Source organism: Pleurodeles waltl, chromosome 9 (assembly GCF_031143425.1).
Source record: "Pleurodeles waltl isolate 20211129_DDA chromosome 9, aPleWal1.hap1.20221129, whole genome shotgun sequence".
NCBI classification, from domain to species: domain Eukaryota; kingdom Metazoa; phylum Chordata; class Amphibia; order Caudata; family Salamandridae; genus Pleurodeles; species Pleurodeles waltl.
In genome coordinates this window covers 1,058,920,748-1,058,937,749 of record NC_090448.1, presented here as the reverse complement: position 1 = coordinate 1,058,937,749, position 17,002 = coordinate 1,058,920,748, and the positions used below count along the sequence as shown (strand labels likewise).

Genomic DNA, 17,002 nt, shown 5'->3' with positions numbered 1-17,002 from the left:
GGAGTTCAGGAGATTGCTCATAGACTAAAGTCCATGAGTGGTGCCAAAAGAGGATTAGCGCATTTAGTGCCTCATTACAACCCTGGTGGTAGGTGTTAAAGCGGCGGTAACACCGGCAACAGGCCGGCGGTAAAACAAAATGGAATCCTTACCACGGTGGAAACCGCCAACACATACAGCCACTTTAACACTCCGACCGCCACGCGGTAGCAACAAACACCACATCGGTAACCACCAACAGTCAGGTGGAAGACAATGTACCGCCCACAGCATTACAACCCGCCAATCCGCCCCCTTTTCTGGGGTGGTACCAATGCCATCAAAAGCACAGCGGAAACAGTGTTCTGCTGGTGGTTGTGAAAATAGTCTCCAGGTCTTAACCTGCAGCCTCGGACGGCTGCCCACTGGGGCTGCTGCTGCTGGCAGTGGTGCTGCTTGTGGCAGTGCTGGCCGCGGTATAGGTGGCCGTGATGGTGGTTGTGATGGTAGCCTCCAGGCCTTCACCTGCAGCCTCGGACGGCTGAAGTGCCCTGGCAGGTGTTCTGTGCCCCTTCCTGCCCTTGACAGATGGTGTTGCCTCCTTGCTTCTGCCAGCTGGAGTCTTTGACTTGGCCTTGCTGGCTAGTTGTGCCTCCTTCTCCTTGCTGGATGCTGTCCCCTTCTTGCCCTTGCCAGGTGGTGGAACCTTCTTGGCCTTGGCAGGTGTTGGTGGCACACTGGCTGGGCTGACGGGTGCCTCCTTGGAGCCACTCACAGCTGCAGAAACCACAGCGGACGTGGACTTGGTGGATGAGGTGCTAGGCTGGGTTTTGGCCACTTGGCCCGAGGTGAAGGACTTGGGGGGGGGGGGGGGGGGGAAGAGGTCAATGGTGGCGAGGAAAAGCTTCTTAGGGACACTGGGGCGGAAAGAGGGTGAAGGTTTGGAAGTGGAGTAAGAGGGAGTGCTGCTGTGTTTGGGTGCAGGTGCATGAGCTGGATGCTGTTGTGCGGTGGATGGCTGTTGGGTGGGTGTGTGCTTGCATTTGTGTACTTTGGGAGTGGGGGTCACAAACACAGTGGGAGAGGACACAGGGGACGTGTGCATGGATGTTGGAGTGGTGATTGGCAGTGCAGGGCGTGTAGTGATAGGCGTGCTGGTAATGGATATAGTGGATGAGGATGTAGTGCATTCAGGTGTGAGTGGAGACGCTACTGGGAGGGAGGTGGATGACGAGGAGGAGGGGGACACAGTGGAGGCAGTGGATGTTGGTGTGTCTGCATGGTGATGGTGCTTGTGTGAGTGCATGTTAGATGAAGTGTGGTGCTTGTGTTTGCCTGAGCCACTTCTGTGTGTTGATTTGGGTGATTGCTGGTCTGAAGGTGTGCTTGGGATAGGTTGGGATTGAGGGGATTGGGACTAGGTAGAGGAAGTTGGAGGGAGGAGGCTGGAGACAGCGACAATGGCTGCCATCAGTGCAGAGGCCAGAGCCTGAAATGCTCTGCGTTGGGCCGCCACGCCAGAGTGAATGCCCTCGAGGTATGCATTTGTTTGTTGCAAATGGCTTTCGACACCCTAGATGGCATTCAGTATGGTTGATTGCCGAACAGTGAGGGATCTCAGGAGGTCAATAGCCTCCTCACTGATGGCAATAGGGCTGACTGGGGCAGGGCCTGAGGTGCCTGGGGCGAAGGAGATGCCCACCCTCCTGGGTGAGCGGGCCCTGAAACACGCTGAGGGGCTGCTGGGAGGGTGGTGCTGCTACGGGGGTGGCGGCTGTACCTGTTGCGGTGGGCACAAAGGTGTACGCCACAGCCAGGGAGCTTCCATTGGAGGAGTCGCCGCTGTCGGTAGTGTCCCCTCCTGTCTCCGTTGTGGTGCTCCCTTCGCCCTCTGTCCCACTGGGGCCCTCACTGTCAGTGGATTTGGCCTCCAGGCCCATGTGGGATGCAGCTCCCTCCATCGCCGGTGGCTCTCCTCCTCCGCCAGATGATGCTAATATACACAAGGACAGGGTGTCAAAACAAGAGGGGGGTGCCACCGCCAGGATGCGGAACATCAGGGGGGTCAGAGTACGACGGGCACCCCTTCCTCGTTGGGATGCCAGCGTCTTCCTTGCCCAGCGGCGCAGGTCCTCCCACCGTTTGCGGCAGAGGGTGCTCTGCCTGTCAAGGACCCCCCAGGGTCCGCACCTCCTTGGCGACTGCATGCCAAATACCCTTTTTAGGTTGAGCGTTAGCGTTCGGCCTGCTGTATACTAAAGTATACAATAGAGTGAGTTCCAGCGTTTTGATTTGTTAGTTGCATTGTCCTTCAAAAATCCTTGCTTGCTAGTGGTCAGTTCTACCTCTTTGTCCTGCCTTTTTTAATTTTGGGAGCAGCATAAAGTACTGTGTAATTACGCTATGTCCTGTTTATCTCTTCTGTAAGGGACTTTTTTTGGGCATTTGCCTGTTTTACCTCAGCAGTGTGGGTGCTTGTTCAATCCCTCCTCCCCAGCAGCTCCCCCGCAAACATAATAAAAACAGAGGGGTGCTTTTCCAGGGCCAGCTCGCTCTCGCTCTCTTCCTCTTGTTATTTTCAGTCTGTCTGGCAATAAAAGTCCAGTAAGTAATTTGCAACGCTAAGAGCTCTAACTCGAGCAAACAAGACACCATTGCATTCCAAATGCTTGTTATGTTTTGCGCTCACAGCCGAACAGTTTTTCCAAAAGGAACTGTAAACACTGCTCCTCCTTCCCGCCCCCCCACACACCACGTTCCCACTACCACCCTTGCCCCTGCCCCTGCGCTTTAACCATTTTCTTACTAAGCGCTCATATTTCTGAGCTGGTCTCGCATTTGCTTGAGTTAGAGCTATTAGCTCTGTAAACTCCTAACCGGACTTTTCTTGCCACACAAATAAAAAAACAACACAGCGCGATTGCACTATGTAAACCCCTGTGCGATTGCGCTGAGTTTTTTTTTTTTTCCTTTTCATTTGTGTCGCAGCCACCAAAGACATTTTTGAGCCAGCAGCGCCGAGATCACAGGCTCTGGGCATTGCAATGGGCTTAGCGTATATTCCAGCACGGGAAACCACAATTCCGCTCATGCTACCTCACTCCGCAATGCGTTGAAAGACTTGTCTGTGTCTTCAGTGTGTTCAGCAGATTAAAACAAGTATTTTCAATGCAACTGGTGTCGCATTTGCTCGAGTTAGAGCTATTAGCTTTGCAAACTCCTAACTGGACTTTTCTTGCCACACAAATGAAAAGAAAAAAAAATGCAGCTCGATCGCATGCTGCAAGAAAAGTTCGGTTAGGAGTTTACAAAGCTAATAGCTCTAACTCGAGCAAATGCAAGACCAGTTGCATTGAAAATGCTTGTTCTGATGGGCCCTGACCTACAGGAAAATATGCATAGACAAAAGGGATTAGTCATACCGTCCGGACTGTTCCACTCATGGCCCACTATATCCCTTCCATCCCCTTACGCACAGACATTGACCATCAGACATGCAGCACTCTGTCCAGGACCCCTCAGCCCCCCCTCCACACACACAAGGCTTACACACACAGGAATCCATACATTCATGGCCCACGCATCATGCTCACAGTGTACTCACCTGTTTGTCTGGAGGACCATAGAGTAAAGTGTACTGGGGTAGGACCCCATCCACCAGTCTCTCCAACTCCTCCGAAGTGAAGGTGGGGGCCCTTTCCCCAGACACTCGAGCCATTGTTACTTTCAGACACAGGTCACAGTAGCACTTGCAGTGTAGGTCCTCTCCTGTTGAAGGTCAGGCCGCAAGTGAGTGAACAGATAGAAAATGGCAGTCACGTCCGCGGCGGTGCATACCGTCACCACCGGCGTACATTGCCATTGGCTCCTGGAACCCATAGGGCCCAAAGATAACCAATGCGAAGTTGTGCGGCGGTCATCGACTGCAACGGCACACATTGCCAGTGTAATTACCTCATTTCCACTTCTCTCCCCACAGGTCAGGCAGCTGCCATTTCAGGGGTCACAGGCCATGCCACCTAACTGCGTCACAGCAGACATTGACACATCAACTGACTCTTGAATTCACATACTGTTTCTGTAAAGGAAAAAATGCATTTTTAATTTCACATATGTGTGAATATGACTCTCTGCTCACCGTTTTCCACCCTAGAGGTCAACCGCTGAGGATGAATAGGAGATGGAGTCATCCCCCTGTCTACAGACCCCTGGTGGACTTGGCGACAATGGAGAACAGACACATTATCCTTGCCTACAGACTTGATAGGGCCACAATCCAAGAACTGTGTGCCCAATTGGAGCCAGACCTGATTTCAGCTATCCGCCAGCCCACAGGTATCACCCCTCTAGTGCAGGTCCTGTCAGTGCTCCATTTCCTGGCAAGTGGTTCCTTCCAAGCAACAGTGGCCATGACATCAGGGATGTCTCAGCCAATGTTCTCCAACGTCTTGACCAGAGTGTTGTCTGCCCTGCTGAAACACATGTGCAGCTACATCGTATTCCCCCAGGTGGAGGATTTGGCCACAGTGAAGGTTGAATTGTATGCCCTGGGACATATGCCCAACATCATTGGTGCCATTGATGGTACACATATAGCATTTGTGTCCAGTCCCCCCCACACACACACAGCAGTCCTCCCAGCTTCCCTGTTGTCCTGTGCCTCTGTACCTTGAACCGTGTGCCCACTGCCACTGACCCCAGGTCTCTGATTGTTTTGGGTTTGTGGGGTTGCCTGGGGTCCCTGTAGTGGTGGACACACTTCTGATTGACGTGTCCTGGGGACAGAGGTATGGGCCTGCTGGGTGGATGCTGTGCTGGTGTTTCCTGAGGGGGAGGCTCTGTGGTGGGTTGGGACTGTGGCAGGGTAACTGACTGTCCAGAGGTCCCTGATGGGCCAGGTTGGTCATCGTGATCCAGAGCTGCTGTCATCACTGTGGGCCTCTTCTGGGGTGGGACGGGATGTTGGTGGCACCTCCTCTCAGGTGACGTTGAGTGGGGGTCCTGTAGGGATGTAAATGCAGTATTATTGTATCGGCGTGTGCCATCTTGTGCATGGATAGGTTTCCCTCTATGGTTGTTACTAGCAAGGCACCTTTGGGTTGTGTGAGATGTTATTGGCTTGGCTAAGTGATTGTCACTAGTGTGCATTCTGTGGTGATGGGTGTCCATGCAGGTCTGTGATGGGTGTCCATGAATTGGTGTTGCATGCAGGGCTTGGTATTGGGATCGGTCGGTTGTGATAGTGGGGTATATGTGAGGTGGTGGAGTGAGGGGGGTAAGGGTAGGGGTAGGAGTTTGTGATGGCATGCAGGTAGGGTGGGGGATATAGTAGTAAAAATTTGACTTACCAGAGTCCAGTCCTCCTGCTACTCCGTGAGAGGCCCTCAGGATGCATGATTGCCAAGACTTGCTCCTCTCATGTTGTCAGTTGTGGGGGAGTAGGTGGGGGTCCACCGCCAGTCCTCTGTACGGCTACCTGGTGTCTAGCTACCATGGAACGCACCTTCCCCCGTAAGTCTTTCCACCTCTTCCTGATGTCATCCCTTGTTCTGGGGTGCTGCCCCACGGCGTTGACCCTGTCCACGATCCTCCGCCATAGCTCTATCTTTCTAGCAATGGATGTCTGCTGCACCTGTGATCCGAATAGCTGTGGCTCTGCCCAGATGATTTCCTCCACCATGACCCTTAGCTCCTCCGCAGAGAACCTGGGGTGTCTTTGTGGTGCCATGGGTGTGGTGTGAGTGGTATGTGTGAGGGTGTGTGCTGTGAGGTGCATGGATGGTGTATGGGTGATGGTGTTATGTGGCTCAGATTTAGTGGGTGCTCCTGGCTTTTCTCTTTCTCAGTTGGCAATACTTTTTTCATTGTAAGGGGTTGTGCGTATTATGGGTGTGTGTTTTATATTGGACTGGGTGTGTGGGTGTAGTGTGTGTATGTGTGTCAGGTGTGTGTAGTTTGAACTGTCCAATGTGGTGTAGTTTTGTAAGTGTGTGTGTATTTTGAGCGCGGCGGTCTGTACCGCCAATGGTTTACCGCGGTTGAATGACCGCTGCGGTGATTCGTGGGTCATCATGCTGTGGGCGTATTTCTGTTGGCGTAACGGTGTGGGTTTTGGTACTGGCAGTCTATCAAAGACCTTTGGGCTGGCGGACTTGTGTGGGTGTCTGTTTAGTGGTGGATTTCTCTGTGTGGGTCATAATACCTGTAACGGTATACCGCCGCGGTCACGGTATGTTGTCAGCCGTCAGCACAGCGTTTGGCGGCATTTACCGCCAGGGCTGTAATGAGGGCCTTAGTGTGTCTTTGGAACTTGCTGTGGGATGCGCCAGCATCATTCTTACATCAGATATTGAGATCGACTTACTGTGTCATCCGGTCTTTCACGAGAAGTTTCAGATCGGCAGAGGCATCATAAGCTTGGGGTGCTGTTTATTAATCAGTCTTTTTGGGTTTGTAATGCAATTTTGTATTTGCTCTGATATAGAGCTGCCTCTGTGAAATCATGGTTCTGAATGAAGAAAGCTTTTCTTTCTAAGAAATTAGTTCAGCGGTGAGCGCTACTGTTGTTAATACCTCATTCGCTGGGTTTTTGAGAAAAGAATACTCAAGATTTGTGCTGGAAATAGCCCACGTTAGCCCACCTAAAGACGAAGCCGCTGTGTTAAGAGTCCATTGCCTTCTCTGTCCAAGCCATGTGGAGGATATCATTTTGTCTGCTTTCTGTCCTTCCGCTTAGGTCGTGGTCCAAATTCATCATCCAGTGCAAGGAGTATCAGATTAACCCTCTTCATGCTTAGTTGCCCGATATCATCTTGTTTTTGCTGTCTTTGGTTCGCAAGGCTTTGTTGTGAGCATTGCAGGGTTATTTGTGAGCTGTTTTGGCCATTAGCCCATCAACCCTTCTTAATGAAATCGTCAGTTAGGATGTATTTCTTCAATTTACTTTCTCCCATCTTTTCTCCTGACCATTTTATTATGTAATAGTGGCACCCTCATTTACTTCTGTCATTCTTGAAGTGTGCTTTTTTTTAACCCTCTGGACCGTGAGACGCATAACTTTGAAAATCATGTTCCACGTCACTGAGCTGCACACATTGTCAGTTCAGCCTCTGTCCATTACCTTCTTCATGGGTTACTACTTACAACTCAAGTACCTTGTCTTCCAGAGGTGGTGTCCATCATGCTCCCACGTTCCCTCAGTCACATCCTTTTGAAGAAGAGATGTTACAGTGGTTTGATAAGTGTCAGATCCTTATTTCGCACACTAATAGGGCTACCAGGTGAACTTATACGTTGGATTTGCTGGTGTGATACCGTATCCGTATGGGTTGTCCTTTACTTTAAACTACATTATGCCTTGGCCAAAAAGGATTCGCCAGAAGGCTGTAGGGCTGATTTCACCAGAGCAAAGGCTGCAACTGCAGCCCCTGCTTGGGTTGTCCTTGTTTTGGACATCTGCGAGTGCATCCTTCCATACGTTCACCACTTAATACTGTATGAATTTTCAGGTCTGGGGTGAGGGTCATTTTACCTGTTTGGTCACGCAGGACTTCCTAGTGTGCGGCCTACTCCTCAGAATGTTATACAGAACATCCTAGTATCTTAAGACCACCCATCACATCCACCGCCTTGGAGGGGGCATTGCTTTGGTCTCGGTTCACAAGGCGTGCAATCTGTGGTTAGAATTATCCATCAGAATCATAAAGTAGATCCTTCACTGCCTGCTCTTGCCCCCATTCGGTAGAGTGGACTTTTCAGCCTTAATAGGGTTCCAAATTATAGTATGCACACTATGAATATTTCCCGTCTGCAAAACAGGCCCTGTGTCAGAAGGTGTGGAAAAGACAATGAATAAACTGGGATGATGGCTATATGCTGCTGTGTGTTGTCATGGCAAGAGGCGTGGTGGATTTTCGATGGAACTCGATAGCTTTACCTGCTAGTGTGCATAAGCTATTTCAAATGTTCCCGGATCCACTCTGGGATTTGAGGAGATTCGGAAGGAGAGCAATCAGAAATTAGATAGAATATCCACTAGAAACTCCGATCTCTTCTGCCTCATTGCTCCCTACGTCTAGTGCTTCTCAGGGCACAGATTGTATTGGTGAGCTATTGTTGAATTTTCCAGCACAATATCTGTTCTAATGTGACCAAAAATACATCGTTTTTACTGACATTAGACACATAACATAGGTATATAAACATTGCAAATAGAGCACATTGGATAAAGTTCCCTTAGTTCGAATTTCAGTCAACTGTCTACCTCTTTCTCTCGCTTCTTTTGTTCTCTTTTCCTCTGTTTTTGTCCCCTCTATTTCTCTCCCGCTGCTCCTCTGCTTTCCCTCTTTCTCTTCTTCCCTTAATCTATTTCCTTCTTTCTTTCTCTCCCCCCTCATCAATTTTTTACCATCATGTTGCTTTTGAGCATCATCAGTAAAAAAAAGAAAGATATAGTGGATGGGCACAACTTTGGTTTTGAGGCTGCCGGGCTGCCTCAAATGGCCAATGTCTGTAACTGTGCTGAAATTGTGAAGAATTAAGGGAAACAGTGCATCTATGAAATGCCCTCCTCAGGACCTACAGTTGACACAAATGTGTAGAATATATTTTTCTATTGGGCAGTACCTGTTTGCTATTATCTGTGCATCCAGGTAAAACTCAGTTTAAATTAGGATATTAGGCAACAGCCACTCACCAAATGGAAGACATTGGCTACGGTCTTCTTCCAAACTGTATCCACCTATTTGATTAATCACTGTAATAGTGCACTGATTTACTGAAGCATGAAACCAGCAGCCAAAAACAACCTCTTTCTCTCAGTGCGTCAATTTGAAGCTTAGGGCATGCAGTGCACAGCAAAGTCTTTTAAGATTTACCTACATTACTTGTGTGGCACTCAGGTCTTATGAATTGAGCATGCCTGTTGCCATATGGCTAAACAGGTGGAGGTTACACACACATGCACACACTCGAACCCGCAAACCCCCACAAACACCCAACACCCCATTGTGTTTGGCACTGCTTTCTTGATGCTAACGTGAAGGAGAACGCATGAAGGAAAAGAGAAATAATAAAAGACATTCTGCTAAAGATAACGGGAAGAGATGGGTTCCTTTAGCCTTATAGCCCGCCGTACCGGGCTACACCAGCCTCTAAAAGGCCTGCTCCAGAGTTAGAGAACCGAGCCGATGGCGAAGACCTTTAACAAGAGGGCAGAATGCTCTAACAAATAAAACAAATGCCTCAGTGAGCCCGGCATTGAAATCCAGTGGGCTCAGTGAGGCCTTTGTTCACATCTGTTGCTGTGAGACAAACTTTGGAATATTGGAGCTCAGGGCTTTTACCAGCCATTAGAATCTGGGAGCACTCCATTGTCTCCAATTAACCTCTGATGATTCCAGTGTTCCAATAAAGCTTAATGACAGATTAATTGGGAAATTAAAAGTCGTGCACTGTGCCCTACACAAACGTATTTGGCAAGAATCACTTGATTTTAGTTTATGTAAAGTTTGTTTTGAAGTTTCAGCCTTTGTTTTAAAACTTTCAGTGACTGCAGAGCATGGGATATTCTCAGGACCTTACTTTGTTGTCGACATCACAAATTAAGTGTCATTTTCCTCTTCACTGTTATTCAGTTGATGCAGAAGGTTGATTAGCAGAGATCGAAGTGATAGGCATTATAGTAGTAAAGTCAACAGAATAACCAGACCTAAACAATGGTGAATTTGCCTTTGTTCTTTGGACCAGTTAATCAGACAGCAATACTGATACCCATTCCTGACTACCTCCTTATTCTGTGACTAGCCAGTTCTGCTTCTCAGAAGCTTTGGCTGGAATTCCTGACTCTGTTGGCTAATGCCATAGCAGGTGGAAGCTTTTAACAGAATCGTATTGGACCTTTTAACAGCAGCCATTCCTACATCTGGCCCCTTCTGGCCACCAAACACGTGGCAAACACGTGCAAACATGTGCTTTCAGCTGCTCTGACCTTAACACCATCTGGCCCAGACCTGCTCATGTTCTAGCCTTGGTGCTGCCTTCTAAAAGGGTAACTTTGCTGCTCTGGGCCAACTCATAGCACCAACTCCTACTTCACAGGAAGTTTGTCCTTTGACACCTGTGATACTCACAGTTACAGGGGCATGCGAGTTACTCTCCCCAACTGCAAAATCAAAGTTGAAGACATTTTGATGCCATCTTCTGCAGTACCTGAGCCCCTTCTGCCTTTTTCTGAGCCACTGCTCAAACTTGTGTTGAGGTTTGGGAGAAACTTTTTTTGAGTCCAGCATGGCATTCACAAATTGCACACCACATCTTAAAGGTCTGGTGGCTTTGCTTCCCAAGCATAGCTGTAACAGATTCTCTTGCCACCACACCCCCCTGATGGTGAATCTAGATGTTTGTATTTTATGGGATAGAGCCTCTGTATCAGGGAGCCTTCCTGGTAACATGTCATACTCCTTTGGCTTCTAGGGAAGATATGTCCATGGTCTTTGGAAGATGGTAAGATGGGTTATCATTAGATTTCCTGATCATTTGAAGGTACCTTCCTTTTGCACCTAATCTGATACGGACTAGATGCATTCTAATATACATTCTAATAGATCCTAAACTGCAGTGTAGATGTGGCTGACAGAGTTGTATGTTCTCTGTCCACAGCTGTGTTAATGCACAGGTTTGCCTAGATATGATCTCTGGGCTTCTTCTGAGACATCCAGGCTGCTGTCCTAGACATGCTATTCACTGACAAAATACTTTTTGAAGAGATGATGGACTCTTTGGAGCACATTAAGATAAGAGATGCCATTAACATGCTTCCTTAGGCTAGTTGTCCCGGCCAGAGACTTTCAATACGAATATTGCAGTTTTCACAGCTTCTTGAAAACTCGCGCTCCAGAGAAAGTTGCCTCAGACAGTGCAATCAGCAAAGCTCATTTATTGGAAGAGTTGGATACATTGGCTAACAGCAGCAGTGTTCCATACTCTCTGCTCCCTGTACTGTGGCCACAGAATCATTTTAGAACATCCTTTCCCACCTATTGCCTTCTGGTTGGAGTTGGGGAAGGATCTCTGTCTTTCTCGTCCATTTTAGGGCTGTTACTGTAAATCAGTCAATGATCCAACTAATTAGCAAGTAGTATTCTCTGCCCTTCCTGGGCATTCCTCCATAGCGTCTCAATATTGGATGGAGAAATTCCGGGCTTTCTTCTTGCACAGGTGATTATTCTAATGTAGAGGGGGCCAGGGTTCTGTGGATAAGGGGATCAGGCCAATCTGGATTTCTGGATTCTTAACATTTTTCTCAAGTAGGACAAATTAAAGATGCTTTCCCTGACTAGGTCCTTTGGCTCTCAACTGACCAGACTGGATGGCGTCCCTGGACCTGTGGGACATTGCCTCTCCTTGATACAGACAACTATGATGACAAATTTTTCTTCCATGGAATGGGGTGGTCCTCTGCAGCAGATGCCAATTAGAAGTCTTTGGATGGCACCACAAAAAACAGCACTGCTGTTGTGGGTCAGTTGATGCTAACAGATAACACCACTGCGATCCACTCTCTAAACAAGTAGGGTGGAGTTCCATCCATGACCCTCTGTTTAGAACTCCTGTGGTTGTTGCAGTGGTCCCTGCAGCACAGGGTGCTTAACGTACTGGTAGATGCTTTGCGCAGGCCATCTTTGGAAAACCATAAATATGAAAGTCACTTCAGTGTGATAGGTACTGCCTTTCCTTACTTAAGATGCAGCTGCTGACTTGTTTGAGCAGAACTCAGCAGATTATGTCTATTGTTCCATACACTATATTTTCATCACAATGCTTGCTGGGAGATGCATTCTACTTGCAATGGAAATACAGTCATCTTTATATGCTTTCTCCAGGCTCACTTCTATCTGCTGCCCTTCAGAAGTTATTCAGAGATAGGTATTAGATGACCTTCATTGCACTGAACTAGGTAATGATCATTTGTTTCATTGATCTGTTGGAACTCAGTGTGTGGCCCCTGCTTCCCCTTCTACAAAGAATAGATTGGGTCCTCTGTCCCAGCACTTTGGTGCTCAAATTCCATGCTCACAGATTAAGCTTTGTCAAATGACTGCCTTTGAACCTACATTTGAGTTGACTGATGTTATCTTAGCTGCTAGGATAATGTTGACAAAATTGGTTTACGCTGGGCATTAGGATACGTTGTGTACTATGAAAGGCCTACATCCGTTTTGAACTCTTCTGTCTGATGATCTTTGCTTTGTGTTTTCTCTTGCTAGCGAGTTCTGGTGGTTCCGACTGGTAAGTGTTTATAGGCCTTGTTTTTTGTGTCCCTGTGCCTTTGTCTGCCTAGTTTGCCTTCTGTCTTCTGGTCGTCCTTGGTTTTTCGCTTTCTGAAGAGATTGTTACTTATTTCTTCCCATTGTTTATTGTTTAATAGTGAGACTTCATTTTAGTCCTTTAGCTCAACAAGCTTATCCTTTCATGTGGTTCAAGGTTGCTTCTGATAATCTTGAAAACTGCCTTCCTGGGGCGATTAAATCTGCCTGCAAGGTCTGTGAATTTTAGGCTCTGTTGTGTCTATATTTTACTGGTCCAGTGATGTTCCTTCCTTTTAGTCAAAAGGGGTATCTTCTTTTTATGTGGACCACTTTTCTTTTCTTCAGCCTTTTAAGGAGGGGAAGCGGCTACGCAGGCAGGACCCTAGGAGACTGGTCTCCATGTATGTGCAGGGGATAAGACATGTCAGGTGTGTGGAATGGGACATCTGCTGATTTATGCCAGATGTGTTCTTACTGCCTACTTTGAAATTATCTGCTTAATTTGCAGTCTTGTAATTGCAGTTTCTCCCATAATTTTACTGCAAAGATCCACACGTGTACCAGCAACAACATTATCCTTATTGAAGAGGGCTGTAGGCGTTTGCACTGCATCCATTTGTAAATAAATGTTTAGTCTGTGTAGAAGGAGCTCTGTGGTCATCTCATTTGAAAGAATAGTTCTGGCGTTTGAAGGAGTAACGGATTGGTTTTTTTTTTTAATTAATGTTACTTAAATAATTTGCCTGTAACTCTAACTTGAAGTAAACAACCTAAACCTAAAATGACCTACAACAATGAGAAACGAAGTTTAATTTATTCTGTATTGATTTATGTCTAGGTTAATTTACTTTGGTGGTTATGGATGTAGAAAGCACACTGAACTAAGTGATTGTTTCGATGTTCAAGATGCATCCTGGGTAAGTACATGCTTTGTAGCTTTTCTACTCTTCACCAGTAATGCAGGACATGTTTTATGTTATTTACATGTATTAGTAGATGACCTACACAAGATTTTAGAATATATTCATTCATTGGATGTATGCCACAATGGAGCACACCATGAAGAAGCTTCAGTTGTTATAAATAACATTTTGTTCATCACAGAGGCAGTATCCAAACACCTTTATTATAGATCGGCACAGTACTCATTAGGAAAAGCTGTTTCTCTTCCAGAGACTCTTCATTATTAGTCATAAGTACTGAATTGTTCTATGACACCTTGCAGCTGGGTTAGCTCAAACCTCCTCATTGATTAGTTCTCCCTGTATCCCTTTCTGTGCTCCTGGTCCAGTCTCTACATCAGTAGATCCACTACAAATCAAGCCATATCCGACTCTGTGTTCTAAACCCATGTCGTATACAACTTGGAAGTTTGTGACACATGTTGTTGCTGTCTCTTTGTCCCTTTTGACCAAAAATGCCTTTGCATTATGAGTTTAGGGGAATACATCTGCTTTTGTTATCCCATCTCTCCAGCTGTGCGAGTTTCTTAGCTTATTTAAGTGCCTTTCCCTGCACATGTAGACGTTTTGAACTCATTTTCCACCAGACCTCAGGCTGCTTAGTGTGGGGTGCTAGGCTATGCTGCCTCTTTTTCATTTTCTAGTAATTTCCCCTCTTATTTCGGTAACTCTTTGGACCAAGTACCTTTTCTGGCCATGCAGACTCGAGACTAGGCCCTGCACTATGGCCTCCTGCCTCCCACACCGTGTTATCTTGTCCCTCTTTTACTTCAGGGTTGGCAATGGATCAAGAGGAGGTTAGGATACCGATGTTTGGATGGGTTGTGCTGGTCAACTGGCCACATCAGTAACAAAAATGCTGCACAGCCCCACTGCTAAACTTCACACATCCACAGCCCCACAGTTCGAAAGCAGCTGACAGCGGCGGACATCTTGCTGTCTTCTTCATGGCCGCCGCACCCCACTCAGCACTTTGCTGCCTTTTTGTAACACTACTCCAATTGGATTATTAGGCCAGACCCTGTTCTCACTGACCACAGTCAGCTCCCTTCTTCACTGTCGCTGCCATGTTGGGGCGACTGTCTCACACCAGACTGCCACTGCAAGGTCACGTGGGTTGTTCCATTGAGCCAACCGAGCTGTTTTGCATTCCTCTTTATGGCTTATCGGACGTCCAGACTTGTTCACCAGCGTGTCTAGACTTGTTCACCAGCGTGTACTTTCTACTCCTGGAGTGTTTTTGGCCAGCTAGTGCGGGGTGCAATTGATAATACTGGTGGATTAAAGTGCTACACAATCCTCTTGTTTGACTCCAGGCCATGGACTCCAGTGCGCCTATTTCAAAAACCCAGTGGTGGGAAAATACAAGAAGTGCATAAGATACATTTTTGGGATCACTGCACTGCAATAGAAAGTGTTCCATTGCAGTCTAAAGTCTGGTCCAAGGGCATTTTCCAAATGATGGTCTAGTTTATAAAAGCACATTCATCTTAACAAATGTGTTAGGATTTAAACTCTACGATCCTGTTGTTGCATCGTCTGGGTCTTCATGTCAACTTCGAAAAATCAATGCTGATGTCTGTGCAGCATCCTGACTACCCGAGCCGACGGGACATACTATCTTTACAACAAAAGTAGACAAGTTCTTGAAAGGTAAGTGCACAGAGGGAGGTAAGGGTTCATAACTCTACATTTATACACCTTAAACAATAGATTTCACCCAGGTACGTACATATGGAGTAGGTAAATAATATGTATAGAAGCTTACCTTTCAGTATTTTGTCCCACTTTATTGTTATAATAAGATCCTATCCTGTCAATATTCGGGATTTAATATTCCCTGCCTACACCTTTTTACCTGTCTGCCTTCTAGCTCCTCCCTCTTACCGCTTTTATGCTGACCATGGTGTATGGCCATGTATGCTATATGCATTACATATCTGCATTACATGGCGTAAGGAGTAATAGTACAGTAGTCTCCATGTTTACTGGTGTGTTTTGCTTGATCTAAAAGAGGTTTGTTAAAAACGGCACCATTCTAGAATGGAGAAAGCAAGTTTTGATAGTGAATATCCCACATTTAGCAGTAAATAATAAAGTATTAGATTTTCACTATACAAATACCAAATAGTTGCATACACATTCCTGTCTTGTCTAGGAATAAATGTATGTACTTTGCTGACAGTTTGAATGAGCATATTGGTGTTGGCTGAACAAGTGAGAAGGACAGTATTGAAATGTAAAATGGAATGCGAGTGTTTCCTTTACCATAAGTTCTGTCACTAGACATCTCACTTAAAAAACGTGTTAGGTGTCTTTTGGATTCAAAAAGACAACATTAAAAGTAATGCAATATCTGGTATTGTGTCTCCTATTTTAGGAAGAACATGTATTTTGGGGTTGGAATAATGATGTCCACGTTTTTGATACGAACACGCAAACTTGGTTTCAGCCACCAATAAAGGTAAGTGTGTTAAGAAGCATTTAGGTCTGCTTCTTTATTATAATCATTGGATGTTTTGTAAATGTGACCTAAATACCTAACCTTGCAAACATATTTGGCTCGATTATTGCAAAAGATCATCTGTAACATTCAGATTAATATTTAACTTAATTTTCTGTTTACATATTCAATTTGGGGACTCGGTATACTGTATGATAGCAATCACTTGACCTTCAAATGATTTATTCCATGTCTTTGGCAGAGTGGGGAAGTATACTTAATGTTGACGCCTGAATAGTCAATCTTTTGCATCATAATTATTGTGATGGCATTTATTGTTTAGGGGTATATGAAGAAGCTAAACGATGTAGGGGGTGTTCTCACTGGCCTTTTTCAGTTTCTTTGGAACCCCTGCTGCCGAGTTGACCAGGGCTTAAACTACTGAGAAAAGGCATTACATTTTAAAGGCTTCTGTTAGAGCTTGCATGTCATATAGCATATTATCTCAATATTGAGCACATCTACATTAGTTGCCAGCATTAACTCCTGTTTCTATACTTTGGGCCTCATTATGAGTCTGGAGGTCATCAGCCTGGAATCTGGCGGTCCCGGCGGTTGTAATCTGCCAGGGCAAGGATGACCTTGGGATTACGAGTCTCCATACCACCAGCCTTTCCTTGGTGGTTACACCGCCATGGAAAGGCTGGCAGAATAGGGGTGTCGGGGGATCCTGGGGGCACCTGCACTTGCATGGGCAGTGCAGGGCCCCATGCACAGCCCTGTCACACATTCCCCTGGCCGAATTATGGGCCAGCGTCAATGTTAAAGCTCTGTTCACCGCAGGGCCGGCAGGCGGAAATGCTGTTACCGCCCGCCAGCCCTGCAGGGAACTCTTAATAGGGCCGGCGGTGTTCAGGCCGCACAGGCGGCCTGATGGAGAAATGAGTTTGGCCTCTGCCGCTCGCCAAACTCATAATGAGGCCCATAGTACTTAAGAGCCACGGTGTTCTTTTCTTCTTAAAAAAAAAAAAAAAGTTCTCTTTTTATTTTCTTCTGCTTAAACCTCAGTGCTGTTTCTCCCTTTTTAAAGAGCTATCCCTATTATTTTTACCCCTATTAGTTTTGTTTACAGCAGACGTCAAAGCACCTTGCATCATCCGTCTCACAGTTTGCAGCTAAATTCATTGTATGTAACAACAGTGGTGCACTAAAATTATAATAATAAATCAACCACTTTTTCTCCCCCTGTCGAAATGTCGACAGTCAACCAAGAAATGGAAAATGGGAACGGCTTCTGCAAAGCTAAAGGA

The 17,002-nt window shown here is 46.5% G+C and overlaps 1 protein-coding gene across 2 annotated transcripts in view; it reads left to right on the top strand.

The window, feature by feature from the left end:
• The window catches only part of KLHDC1 (kelch domain containing 1), a 1,015,549-nt gene that overhangs the window by 431,214 nt on the left and 567,333 nt on the right, over positions 1-17,002 (top strand). For both annotated transcript variants that reach the window (XM_069208699.1, XM_069208698.1), the window contains exons 5-6: positions 13,126-13,204; positions 15,630-15,713. In XM_069208699.1, the coding sequence (XP_069064800.1) occupies positions 13,126-13,204; positions 15,630-15,713 (163 nt within the window). The remainder of the gene's footprint in view (positions 1-13,125; positions 13,205-15,629; positions 15,714-17,002) is intronic.